At 46.4% G+C, this 13,221-nt stretch overlaps 1 protein-coding gene across 1 annotated transcript in view; it reads left to right on the plus strand.

The window, feature by feature from the left end:
- FOXK2 (forkhead box K2) overlaps positions 1-12,763 on the plus strand; it is a 278,943-nt gene extending 266,180 nt beyond the window's left edge. The window contains exon 9 of the mRNA XM_085616785.1: positions 11,174-12,763. Coding sequence (XP_085472911.1) covers positions 11,174-11,370 — 197 coding nt within the window. The 3' untranslated portion in view covers positions 11,371-12,763. The remainder of the gene's footprint in view (positions 1-11,173) is intronic.
- Positions 12,764-13,221: the final 458 nt, after the last annotated feature.

The following is a 13,221-nucleotide window of genomic DNA, read 5'->3' on the forward strand; positions in this document are numbered from 1 at the left end:
TTGCGTTCAGAGATCTCCCCTCCACTTCCCCTACCCCCTAGCATCCGCCAATATCTCTGCTGCCGCCCCCGCCTCCTTTCCTTGCCTAGCAACTAACAATCACCTCAACCCCTTCTTACCTAACTTTACCCGCAACAGTCTCGGAACCACCTCCTCTCGGAGCTTGCCTAGCCCTCCTCTCCCCCCTCCTCCTAGTAACTTAGATATAAGGGGGTGAGCTCCCCCACCTGTCTGACCACTCATGCCTCCAGACCCTGTCCTGTCCCCCTTTTCCCTTGCCCGCAAGCACAATCTACACCTCTGGACTTTGAAACCCTGAACACCAGAGCATCCATCATAGTTCAGAAAATCCAGAAATTCTTATTTGATCTGGAGAACATCCTTCTCCTCACTGAACACTCTATCGCCACCTTTAAGCCCTCCCTTAACTCAGCCCTTCCCCTGCTCACCATTCCCAACCTACAGCCCATGCCGCTGGCCAGCAGACACCTTCGCCCTCACAAACTTGCAAACTACCTCTCGGAGAAGGAAACTCTAGCCCTCATTACATCTTACATGACCTCCCCCAAGGCCCCCCCCCCCGGTTCTCCTAACAAGGAAGTCGGTTGCCTGATTCCCACTATTGCAGTCAACACCAATAGATCATCTTCGATTCGTAATAAAGGGGTAACCAGCAACAACACAAGTACTTTTAACCTCCCCTTCTTACAACACTCGTACCGATGCTCCACTACCTGGCCCCCTTATTAATTGTCGTTCAGCTGCGAAACACGCCTCGGACATCGCCGCCCTCATCCCAAGCCATATCCTAACCGAGTCGTGGCTCAATGATTCCTCATCTCCGTACCTTGATCTATTGGTACCACCTAGCTATAACATCATTAGACTCGATAGACAAATAAAAAAGGGGGAGGCATTGCATGCATCTACCGCTCAGACCTCCTTGTCACAGAACCCACGGACTCCTGTGAATTTCTAGCTCTCTCCATTAGTAACAACACTACTCAATTATGCAAATTGCACATCCTCTATCACCCCCCAGGCAAGAACGACAATTTCACGGATCTCCTCATGGAAATCATCACTGCTAATGTACCCCCCTTCCCCCCCCCCCTCCTCCAATGACATTTTTCTTGGTGACTTTAAATCTACATTGGAACGACCCCAATGATTCCCAAGTCAACGCTGTCAAGGTCTTCCTCGCTGACCAAATCACTCACACAGGCATGCATCCTATCTACCAACACTGAAGGCGCTACTTTGGATTGGATAATCGCTAAGGCATCAGCGGTCAGGCTGAATTCAATTGAGCCATGCGACTGGTCAGACCACCACGCCAACACCTTCATAACTACTGCCTGAAATGTCTTGGGCAACCGGTGAAACAAAAACGCTTTCTCAGAGACACTAAGAGCCTTGACCTCGAGAAGCTGACAGCTCGCTGCGAGAGCGACCTTCAATTCCCCCCCTAATCTTTCTAAGGTCAACGACCTCACAGAGCACTACAATTCGACTATGACTAACATTTTGGATGATCTGGCCCGTTAAAGCTCGAAAGGTCCCAAATCAAAGACAAAAACCCCTGGTTCTGCAGACACCTCAATAGCGAAAGGAGAGCTCTCCGACTTAAAGAAAGAAACTGGAGACAGCACCCTCAGCCTCCCATCTTGAACTTCTCCGCCAGGCCAGAAATACTTACAACAAGAATATCCTCTTGTCCAAAAAAGAGTTCTTCAAATCAGAACTGGGAAATGCCAAGAACGGACCCCGCAAACTCTTCGAAATAGTCAAACTTCAATCAAACAAACTAGCAAAGTCATCAAAAGAAACAACTAAATCCCTAATAACCTGCGATGAGTTCTCCTCCTTCTTCACAACCAAAATCAATTCGCTAGGTAACGAACTCCATGCCACCTCAAACTGCCCTTCTCTTCCTACTGGAGCCCTTCTCCCCTCTCGTCCCCTCCAAACAACACCCAAACACAAGGCTTACTGGTCCAACTTCGAACATTATGATGACCAGTCCATCTCTAAAATTCTAGCCTCCTTAAAATCGAACACCTACTTCAACGACCCTCTCCCCTCCAACTGCTTGGCAGCGACCTCCCCACTCATCGTTCCCATCTGGACTACAATTATCAATGCTTCCCTTCTTCAAGGTTCCATACCTGACTCCCTGAAAACCGGGCAAGTCATCCCCATCCAAAAAAACCCACTCTGAACCTGGAAATTCCAGACCGCTACAGACCTATTTCGATTATATTCCTCTTCTTGCAAAAGTGCTGGAGAAATGTGTGCAGCTACAACTAAGCCAACACATCGCTGATTTCAATTTACTTGACGATTTCCAATCTGGGTTCAGGCCAGGGCATAGGAATGAAACCACTATTCTTCACATCGTAGACGATGCTCTTCTAGCCCTAGACCAAGGCAAAACCTGTCTCTTGATCCTTCTGGATCTCTCCTCAGCTTTCGACACAGTCAACCATGAGAAACTTCTTGAACACAGGAGGTACCGTCATCAACTGGTTCCGTTCCTTCCTCCAGAACCCCACCCAGAGATTCTTAGTCAACAACAACCTATCTGCTCCTTCCTCAATCGGTATCGGTGTCCCTCAAGGCTCTACTCTGTCCTCTACCCTCTTTAATCTCTACTGTGACCCACTAGCTGAAATTCTTCGCACGGCCAACATCTCCTTTCACATGTACACCGATGACACTGAGATATACATCAAAATCTCATCTCTTGAGGAGATTACCTATCTGTATGATGCCCTGAATCTGATTGTTCAATGGCTTGCCAACAGCCAGCTCAAATTGAATGCCCATAAAACGGAGTTCCTTCTCATCTCTCTCTCTCCCCCCTCACCCTCCCCCCCCCCCCCCCCCCTCAAAAAAATATCCAGTGACATTCCTGAATGGATTAACTCGATCACAGCACTCAACTGCACACCAACATATAGTGGGTTCTGCCAAATCGCTCGGGATAACCTTGGATTGCAAACTGAATATGCATGAACACACCAATTCGATGGCCAAAACTGCCAGGTTCCATCTGAGCTACTTGAGAAAACTAAAACCCTTCCTTGATACTGCCAACCTAAAAACCGCAGTTCAGGCGTTAGTTATCTCCAGAATTTAATACGGCTGCTCTATCCTATCTGGCCTACCCAAGACTTTGACGGCCCCGCTAAAAGCTTGCCTCAACGCAGCAGCTAGACTCTCTGGCTCAAAAATATTTGACCTCATTTCACCACATCTGAAGGCCATGAACTGGCTTCCTCTTGAAGGCAGAATCCCTCTCCAGGCGGCCAGCATCACTCACAAAGCCTTGTACACGAACACCCCGAAGTATCTCGCCCAGAAATGTGATATATCTGGGAGAACCAGAAACTCTCGGTCCACCAGAGACCGTGTCCTCTAGCCCCTCCGCTTCCGCAATGTAAAATCATATAACCGAGCGTTCTCTGGGGCCGCACCAAGAATCTGGAACTCGCTACCTCCCTCCATCAGAAGAATTCCTACTTTGTCGCGCTTCAAAAAGGAAGCGAAAACCTTCCTAATGAGCAAATCCCTCCAATAACTCTGTTATTGTGCATTCGCCTTTTCATGGCCTACGAGTTTTTCTGGGGATGTCCAGAGCACCCTCATGGACATGCCCTTCGATGGCAGTCGCCTTTTTGGCGCTTTAAGGACTCCAGGGCTACGGCCAAGTCCTTGGGCCTCTCGGCCCGCGCTCGCAAACTTCCGCTTTTCGTCCCTTTCGTGGCCAAGAAAGGGGCGCCCCCTCATGTCCGCCTAGCCACAGGCCACAGAACCAACCTCCTTGCGGACGTGGATTCCGCCGAGGCGTTACTGGGGGACAACGTGCCGGTCCGTTCAAATATACCCTAGCGGCATCTGCCTCAAAGCCCTCCTAGTCCGAGCTTTCAGGCCCATTCCACGCCAGTGGGAGGCAGAGTCGCCATCACCTGCTCCACTGGCGCACTATTACATCGGACAGGTGGGTGCTGCAAATCGTCCGAAGGGGCTACTCCCTCCCCTTCGAGGTGACCCCTCCAGCCATGCCACCACAGTGCCACCGAATTTCGGGGGATCACTTGCAACTTCTGCAGGAGGAAGTTACGGCCCTCTTGGCCAAGGGGGCAATCGAGCGCGTTTCTAGTCCAGAAGTAGGTTGTGGTTGTTATTCCCACTACTTTCTGGTTCCCAAGAAGGGCAAAGGGGGCCTACGCCCTATCTTGGACCTCAGGAGCGTCAACACCTTCCTCCGAAAAGAGAAGTTCAAGATGCTCACTGTAGCTCAGGTTCTGACTGCCCTAGACCCTGGAGACTGGATGGTAGCGTTGGACTTGCAGGACGCTTACTTCCACATCCCCGTCCTGCCGGCCCACCGGTGTTACCTGCCATTCACGGTGGGCAAGGAGCATTTTCAGTTTACCGTGCTCCCCTTCGGCCTCGCCAGTGCCCCTCGGGTGTTCACGAAAGTGATGGCGGTGGTCGCAGCTCATCTGCGCAGATCAGGGGTTTCGGTCTTCCCCTATCTCGACTACTGGTTGTTGAAGGCGGGCTCGCCCCAGGCAGTCGTCTCCCACCTTCAGACTACGGCTGACCTCTTGCATTCGCTGGGGTTCTCCATCAACATGCCGAAGTCGCATCTGACTCACTCCCAGAAGCTCCTCTTCATCGGAGCGGTTCTGGACTCGGCGCAGTTCTGGGCCTATCCTCCGGAACAGCGGGTCTGGGATATTCAGGCTCTGATTCCCATCTTTCGGCCTCTATCCTGGGTTTCGGTCAGGTTGGTGCTGCGGCTTCTGGGTCTGATGACCTCCTGCATCCTGTTGGTGCATCACGCCAGGTGGCGAATGCGGGCTCTGCAGTGGGACCTGAAGTTTCAGTGGGCCCAGCATCGGGGAAACCTGTCCGACCATGTCCTGATCTCGGAGGGCACTGCAAGACAGTTGCACGGATCGCGATTGGGTCAGTGGCAGATCCCTCTCCCTACCCCAACCAGAGCACGTAGTGGTGACGGATGCGTCTGTCCTAGGATGAGGAGGCCAAATGGGAGAGGCGGAGATGAGAGGCCTCTGGTCTCCGGCGGAGTCCCGGCTCCATATCAACCTTCTGGAGCTGAGGGCGATCCGGCTTGCACTGAAGGCATTCCTTCCCTCTGTCCGGGGAAGTGTAGTGCAGGTGTTCACGGACAACACCACAGCCATGTGGTATTGCAACAAACAAGGCGGGGTGGGGTCGTGGACCCTTTGTCAGGACTCTGGACATGGCTGGAACATCAGGGCTTCACCCTGGTGGTTCAACATCTGGCAGGCTCTCTGAACGCCAGAGCAGACGAACTCAGCCGCCGGTGCATGATGGATCACAAATGGCGTCTAAACTCTTGACGTGGCGCAAGGCCTCTTTCGGCAGTGGGGAGAGCCTTGGTTAGATCTATTCGCCACCGAAGAGAACACGCAAAGCCAGCAGTTCTGCACGTTGGAGTTTCCAAGGCGGCACTCGCTCGGGGATGCCTTTCATCGCGAGTGGAGTTGCGATCTGTTGTACGCCTTTCCGCCTATACCACTTCTGCCCGGAGTGCTGAAGAAGATCAAGCGCGACCGAGCCCAAGTCATCTTGGTGGCTCCGGATTGGGCACGAAGATTCTGGTATCCCGAGCTACTCAGTGTGTCGATCGATCCCCCGATACGACTGCCTCTTCAGGAGGACCTTCTGTCGCAGCAGCAGGTGACGGTCCTCCACCCGAACCTATCCAGCCTTCACCTCCATGCGTGGAGATTGAGCGGCGGCAGTTGAAGCCATTTGACTTGCCTCCTGAGGTCTGTAATGTTGTTCTGGCAGCCAGGCGTCCCTCCACAAAATCGGTATACGCCTGCAGGTGGAACAAATTTGTGGCATGGTGCACAGCAAAGGCTGTGGATCCCCTTTCCGCCCCTCTTTCTGACGTTCTCCTCTTTCTTCTTTCCATGGCCCATTAGGGCTCTGCTCTGGGCAGCGTAAAAGGTTATCTTTCTGTTATTTCTGCTTTCTTACGGCTTCCTGATCAGCCTTCTCTTTTCAAATCCCCTGTTGTTTCTCTCTTCTTTAAGGGCATTGCTCACATGTTTCCTCCTGTCCCTTTCGCAATGCCTCAGTGAGATTTGAATCTGGTCTTGACGTTTTTGATGTGCGCTCCCTTTGAGCCGCTTCATAATTGTCCCCTTCGTCTCTTGACGCTTAAGCTTGCTTTCCTGCTAGCCATCACCTCTGCTAGAAGGGTGAGTGAGCTCCAGGCTCTCTCTTCTAAGCCTCCTTTCCTTTCTGTCCATCCGGACAAAGTTGTTCTCAGGACTCGTCCTTCCTTTCTCCCTAAGGTGGTAACTGCCTTTCACATCGGGCAGTCTGTTACGTTGCCCACCTTCTTTCCGCCTCCGCATCCTTCGAAAGAGGAAGAGAGGCTCCACCGTCTGGACCCAAAACGGGCGCTGTCCTTTTATTTGGACCGCACCAAGCAGTTCCGGGTGGACGACCAACTCTTTGTTGGCTACGTGGGCGCTAAGAAGGGGTGGGTGTATCAAAGCTTGCTACTCCTTGGCTAAAAAAGAACCTCCTGTAGGGCTGAGGGCCTATTTCACTCGGGCCACAGCGGCGACAACTGCCCTGGGCCGGGGAGTCCCCTTGCAGGACATCTGTCAGGCAGCAACGTGGGCCTCACTGCACACATTTGCTAAACATTATTGCCTGGACAGCCAAGTCCGGAGAGATGGCTTCTTTGGCCGTTCTGTTCTCCAGGACTTTCTGGTGTGATCTTGGTTCGCAGACCCACCACCGGGTTGGTATTGCTGTGGTATCTATTCTAAGGTGAGGAATCTAACGTGTTTCTTTCAGATGAACAAGTTACTTACCTTTGGTAACGATATATCTGTAAGAAACATTAGTTAGTTAGATTCCTCACCGACCCACCCATCCTCCCCGTTCTGCGAACCGATTTCTAGGGTTGAGGTTATCCCTTTCAGGGCCCTAGAATTTTTTGGCAGCAGTGTCGGTCTCTTGCATGGCACTGTGTTCCTGGTGCGGAAAGCTATGTTCAAGAACTGACGTCCGCGTGCGAGGCGCTGTGTCTAAGTACTCTGACGTCATCACGGCACACGACGCCGACGGCGGACACGGAGCCGCAGACGACGCCTAGCGACATGCAAGGGTATTGCTGACGAAAAATCTTTCCGGATCCAGCCTGACGCCTTGGGATACTCTAAGGTGAGGAATCTAACTAACTAATGTTTCTTACAGATATATCGTTACCGAAGGTAAGTAACTTGTTCATCTGTTCATTATTTAAATGTGCTATTATTAGAAGGAAATTAATGCAGTTTTAATTTAAATGGACATTTATCTGTGGTATTCTATGCAGTTTCTCAAAAAATGATGGAACAGCACCACGTATTTTATACTCTTATTTTTGTATATTTTTTGGTCATTGCTTTGCTGAAGCCATGTAATTTTGTATTTAGTATATTGCACTTTTTTTGACATTACTATACTGGGTAGAAGATAACTTTATATGTGGTTTGACTTAGCAAACAACATGCAGGCCCTATATGTTTCGCCTTTTGAGGCCTCTTTTTTCTATTCCAGGTATGAATTAGTGGCTTGCCCCTGTCAATGTTTTTATCTTTATTCTTGGACTATCCTGAGTCTTATTTTAACTGTGTGTTTTTGATGTACTTTTATGGTTACTGTGTTAACTGAAGTAAAGCTTGACGGGTATACAATCCAAAGATTAGTCTAAAAAAACTGATACTGAACGGTTTTTCGTGTAACTTGGTATTCTCCTTGGGAGTGCAGTTGTCATCTTCTCTAGACTGATAATGATCAAGGGTTACTCTTGGAGAAACTGTATGCTTCAATAGAAAATTATTTATTATTTGAACAGGGGCAGTTCAGAAAGTTAGTTTAGATCACTTGTTAACTATGCGTCTGCATGCAGGTCTCAATTTTTTCATCTTGGCGCAGCTGACAAACTTGGCTCTGGAAGGCCTTTTCTGTTTTCGGTTGTTCATTAGACGGCTACAAATGTATTTCTGATGCCTGACTGGTCATATGTATGATTTTTAACTTTTTATGTATTTGGATAGCATGTGTCTTGCGTTGGCGGATTCATCCTGGTCTTCCCCAGACAGTGGCACTGTGTAGGAATGTTAGTCGAAAACGAGTCACTGTCCCTTTCTACGGTGGACAAAACAGACCGAAGGCGTTATCCTTAATCTCAGTGTGTGCTGGGCGTCGGGCGGTAGAAATTCTACACCCATGTATTTATAATGTCATACTAGTAGAACATTGAGGAGCAAAAGAGATTGCAGTAATTTGTTTTCTTCAATCCCAAACGAACCAATGAAAATAGCAAGTCTGTTTCTTGCACATTGTTGCAATGTATAAGTGGTTGGTGCCTGATTCTAAAAGTTCCCTTTTTAGGTCTCGTGCCTAGCGTTGCAGTGCACAGAAATGCTTGCGCAGCGCAACACATTTAGTAGGGGAAAACGGGGTTTAGCAGACTGACCTAGTAATGGCATACGCACTAGCGTGTGCCTTTCCTTCTGTGGCACGTTATTGGCCTTTGCGTGCGTGTTTTTTGGAAAGCCAGCACGCATCGGCCAAAGGCGGGCGCATTGCTCCGCCCATGGCCTAGTGGTGTCTATTACGCGCTTGGTGCGCGTAATAGACACCAATAGGCCATGTGGTTTCAATTATCGTGCCCAGACACGGGCGCGATAATTGAAAGCACATGGCTCGCAGTGGCGCACTTGCGGGCTTCTTTTTTTACAGCTGTCACGACCATGGAATGATAGCTGTCCATCATCTATTTACAGGGAATCTAGTGTTTGCTTTCTTCGTTACTTTACTAGTTTAAAATGCTCCTTTCAATTGAGTGGGAGAGAAGCTTTCTAATTAAAACTGAAGATAATCTACAACTATTTCCCGCAGTTCTGTGATGTAACTGACAGTGTTTTTCGAACTGCTGCTTCAGAAATAGTGCACAACATAAAGGGGAGGATTAACAGGAAACACCCTGGTCTTTCTCACTCAAAAACCTTTTATTTTGAAAAGTTGTCACGAATTAGGATATTACGTGCCATAATAAAAGACTTCATATCTACATGTAAATGTTAAACACAATCGAAGAAGGTTGTATGTCAGTTTAAACCACTGAGTGAATTTAATTATTAGAGTGCTTACTGGTAAGTAATTTACCACTAAGCGCTTTCGAATAAGATGCACGACGAGCTGTTGAATTCAGACCAAAAGCCGCTTACAAGTCCGGTATTTCTTTCTGAAGATCTCATGCTTGAAAATGGCTCTAAAATCCTACACGTGTTATTGTGCTTCCGTGCGTTATTCATGGGTAACAAAATATGTTCTTTACTTCCTGCCTTAAGGGTTCTGATTCATTTTATCACGTTTTTGATAAGTGTGAGCGATATTATCTGCAGTTTAATCAAACTAAGCACGCTCCTAGAACTTTGAGCACGGATAAAGTTAAAACATTTCTTCAGATCTTAGAAATGATTCAGTGCAATATAATCCTGAGCCCATGTCGTTTATCTCATTTTGTACTTTAAGTTCACTGACAGACTTTAATAACCCCTGATTGCAATGCTAACCAGGAAGTGAACAAGTCTCGCCCCATGCAAGTCCTCATTTTCACATGCCATTACTGGAAAACTCTGCAGACATTGGCTGTCTGCCAAAATGAGTAAAATAATGTATTTTCAGCCAGGACTGATTTTTGACATGGCTGCTGTGTCTCTGACAGCAAGATGTGCCAACAAGCATTGGTAAAGCCTACGGGTCTCGCTTATGTAAGATCTATTAGCTTTGTCAATGTGTTTTTAGCCATGTTGTACAGCAGCATGGTTGCTATGCAGCATGGCTGAAAGTGATGGCATTGGCATAGCCAATAGGTCTCGCCTTGCAACAGTTGTTGTTGCACCAAGGATATTGTGCTGCATAACTAAATACTTATAAGGTCCCAGAAGCGAGACCTATCGGCTATGCCAATGCTTGTTATACATTACATAATAAATCCTGAATTGTTAGCCGGTCGTGCTGTGCTCACACTGTATGGTGTGAGCTTAACTTTCAATGTAAAGCACACAATACATTGTCAGTTAGCCAACCTGGTGAAATACCCATTGCATCCAGTCAGCGTTTGCATTGGATGCACATTTTTTATGAATGAATGATGAGGTGCTGCCGTGAAGGAATGTAATTATGTTCCTATTCTAAGCCTGAATTATTAGAATATTTTAAGACCTCTCATAAAAACGATCACCTTCTAGCTAATTTATTTTGGCACCATTTGTTTGGCTAACATTTTCTTGGGGTTGGAGTCTGGTGACATGCCAAAGGACTGATGCTTCTCCTTGCACTTCCCCTTTGTTCTACTTGTAGTCCCCTCTCTCTGAAGCCCAGCCACTGCCTATGAGCAACATCAGCTAGGTCGAAAAATGCTGGTTGTCTTGCAGCTCATGCAAGCACTGCTAACTGCCAATAGAGCCACAGCTCTTCAGCTACATATGTTGAGGCAGACTACCTGCACCTGCTGCCTACAAGTTAAGGGTTACACAGCGGACATATTGGCTTGTGTCTTGTATCAAAATGCAGAACCCAACTCTGGTATCGCCAGCAGAGGGTGCATGGGTCAGCATGCACAGCTGCAGGGTCGAAGTATCCCGCCCCACTCACACCATGTAAATTCACCTACATGGAGTGGATCTTCTGCTGAAGGGCAGACAGTCCCCACAAACGGGCCCACAAGTCAAATAAGTGTGCGTTCAGATTTTCATTCCTAATCACCTTTTACAAATTTATTATTTGAAGAAAAGATAGTTGTGAACCTACTCTCTGCCTAGCTTTGCTAGATAACGACTGCCAGGCCATACATCGTTCATGAAGCATTGGAGGGGTAAAAACTTGTGTTCTAAGGCTGCAAAAAGGATTAATTGAATAAGCCAATAGCCAAATATCTGCTCGTAGCTTGAAGCTTAAATAAAAAATGTATCGAATCTGTGAAGTAGGGCTGGTTATTCATGAAAAACTGATGGCTGTATTACCATGTTTTTGAATAGTTTTGAGATTGTCGACTGGATATTTAATTTAGTATTAATTCTTTATTCATTCTCAGCTGCAGCAAGTCCACTTCACATGTTGGCGACTCATGCGTCTGCATCAGCATCTCTTCCAACGAAGCGTCAAAACGGTGACAAGTTTGAACATCCTGAACTGAAACGAATAAAAGCAGATGAGCGAGAGAGCATAGTCTTACCAGTTAATGCAGATGTGCCACCAGTGGCCGTAAGTGAACAGGACAACCTGAAATAAAAACTTTGGACTGAGATTTCTTTTCTTTATTATATATTATTTTTTAACAAAAGAAAAAAACACAAATATAAACTTCAAGGTGCCAAAAGGAGACACTTAACACCAAGAACGCTGTCACGTGTTCTGACCCGTTGGGTAATGGGGCCCTGTGAAAAATAAAACTTTCAGCACTGAAAAACAAAACAAAAACACAGGTGGCCTTAGAACTTAGCTATTTAAATCTATATTAAATGTATAAAACAGAAGACAAACTGAAAGACATTGTTCTAAAGGCTGTTATCTCCTACTGAACTACCTCAGTGAATACTGGGAACTGGAGAGGTGGGCATGGTTGCAGCTTTTCAAATCTTCGTTTGATGAAGCCCGTCTACATCAGTCCAACGGCAGCATGATAAGCGCTTAGTGTGAACTGGTTTCAATACGATTGTATATTCCTCAAAGGGAACTGAGGCAAGGAGCCATTTCCTACATCTTGGCAGCTAGCCTTTTCACAAATTACCTACCTAAAGCAGATGTTGGTAGATATGCAGTATTTTGTTGTTCACATGTGGAAACATTTTGAGGTGTACTTTGTCATTTCGCTGCAAAAACATAAGAGGTCAAGCAAACACAAAACCAGAAAAATTGAGAAAAAATCTCAGTGGCAGTCATTGACATTTCATATTGCTCCATTTCTGCTCTGGAAACTTTGGAATCACACTTCACTTTTCATGTGAAATTTTATGTTTTGGAAATCTGAATGTATTGGGGGAGGGGAGGAGTTTGATTTGTTTTGTTGCTTTCTTAACCAACGGGAGTGATTAAACTTCTTGTCTGTCCAGTTCAACTCCAGATTAAGCTACTTTATTACACCTGCAATTTGTTTACTATTTTAGCAGATGCCTGATAAAATGTTATCAAATTTTTGATAACATGTGTAGTGATCTAAATGCTTCTTCAAGCTTGCATGCAACCCAAATTAGTGTAAATGCGCCGTTACCCGAGGTAAAGAACTGCTATGGAATTTGACCACAGCTGCACTTAACTGTTTCTCTTTCTTGCTACTTTTTGCTGTGTTCGTTACTTTGTGTTGACTTTGTCCCTGGCATACCTCTTCTGGTATTAAGTAAAAAAAAAAAGTCTTGCTTAATGTATGTTTAAAATGGCAGAAACTGTTGAACTCCTTTTAAGCGAAAGTCAATTTCTGAACTAGTCGCCTGTCCAAAAAAAGCAATGACAAGTTCTTCTTGGAGTTCCCTCAGAAGTCCTAGGCATTATGACCTGGTAAGCGGTGTTGCTGATGAGCAATTTGCAATACAGCGTCCATCAAACGATTCTGCGGTCTCCATTCAGTGTAGCTGTTGTGTTTTCCGAACAGTGGCTACACATCTATAATAAAACACTTTTTTGTAAATTGGTATGAGTTTTCTTTGTACGTATAGAGTGAAGTATTATTTAAATTACACATCATGCATTTTTATAGTACCACGTTTGATTAATTTAAATCATGTATACCTGTTTATACTTCTACATTGTTGCAGGTTCTCAGACCTCCATGCATTAACTAAAATCATATTTTTGTAATGTTGTAGAATATATTTTGAATGGTTAGTAGGGCATAGGGTTGAGATTTTTTTTTATTCACATAAATTACCTTTGCCTAATATGGGATTTAAAGCTAAATTAGCTGGCAAACTGTATTGTTTATCTAGTAGATATCCTATAGTGTGCAAACCTAGAGGTTGATGGTATCACTCATAGGGTTTTTGTAGAGCATTAAAGTGGAAATAAAGGTAGTGGGGAAGACGTAGGTGCCTTTCAGTTATATAAATAGGGGGTGAGGGAAAGAGTGGTTAACCTTTAGAGCGCTGT

Source organism: Triturus cristatus, chromosome 7, assembly GCF_964204655.1.
Source record: "Triturus cristatus chromosome 7, aTriCri1.1, whole genome shotgun sequence".
NCBI classification, from domain to species: domain Eukaryota; kingdom Metazoa; phylum Chordata; class Amphibia; order Caudata; family Salamandridae; genus Triturus; species Triturus cristatus.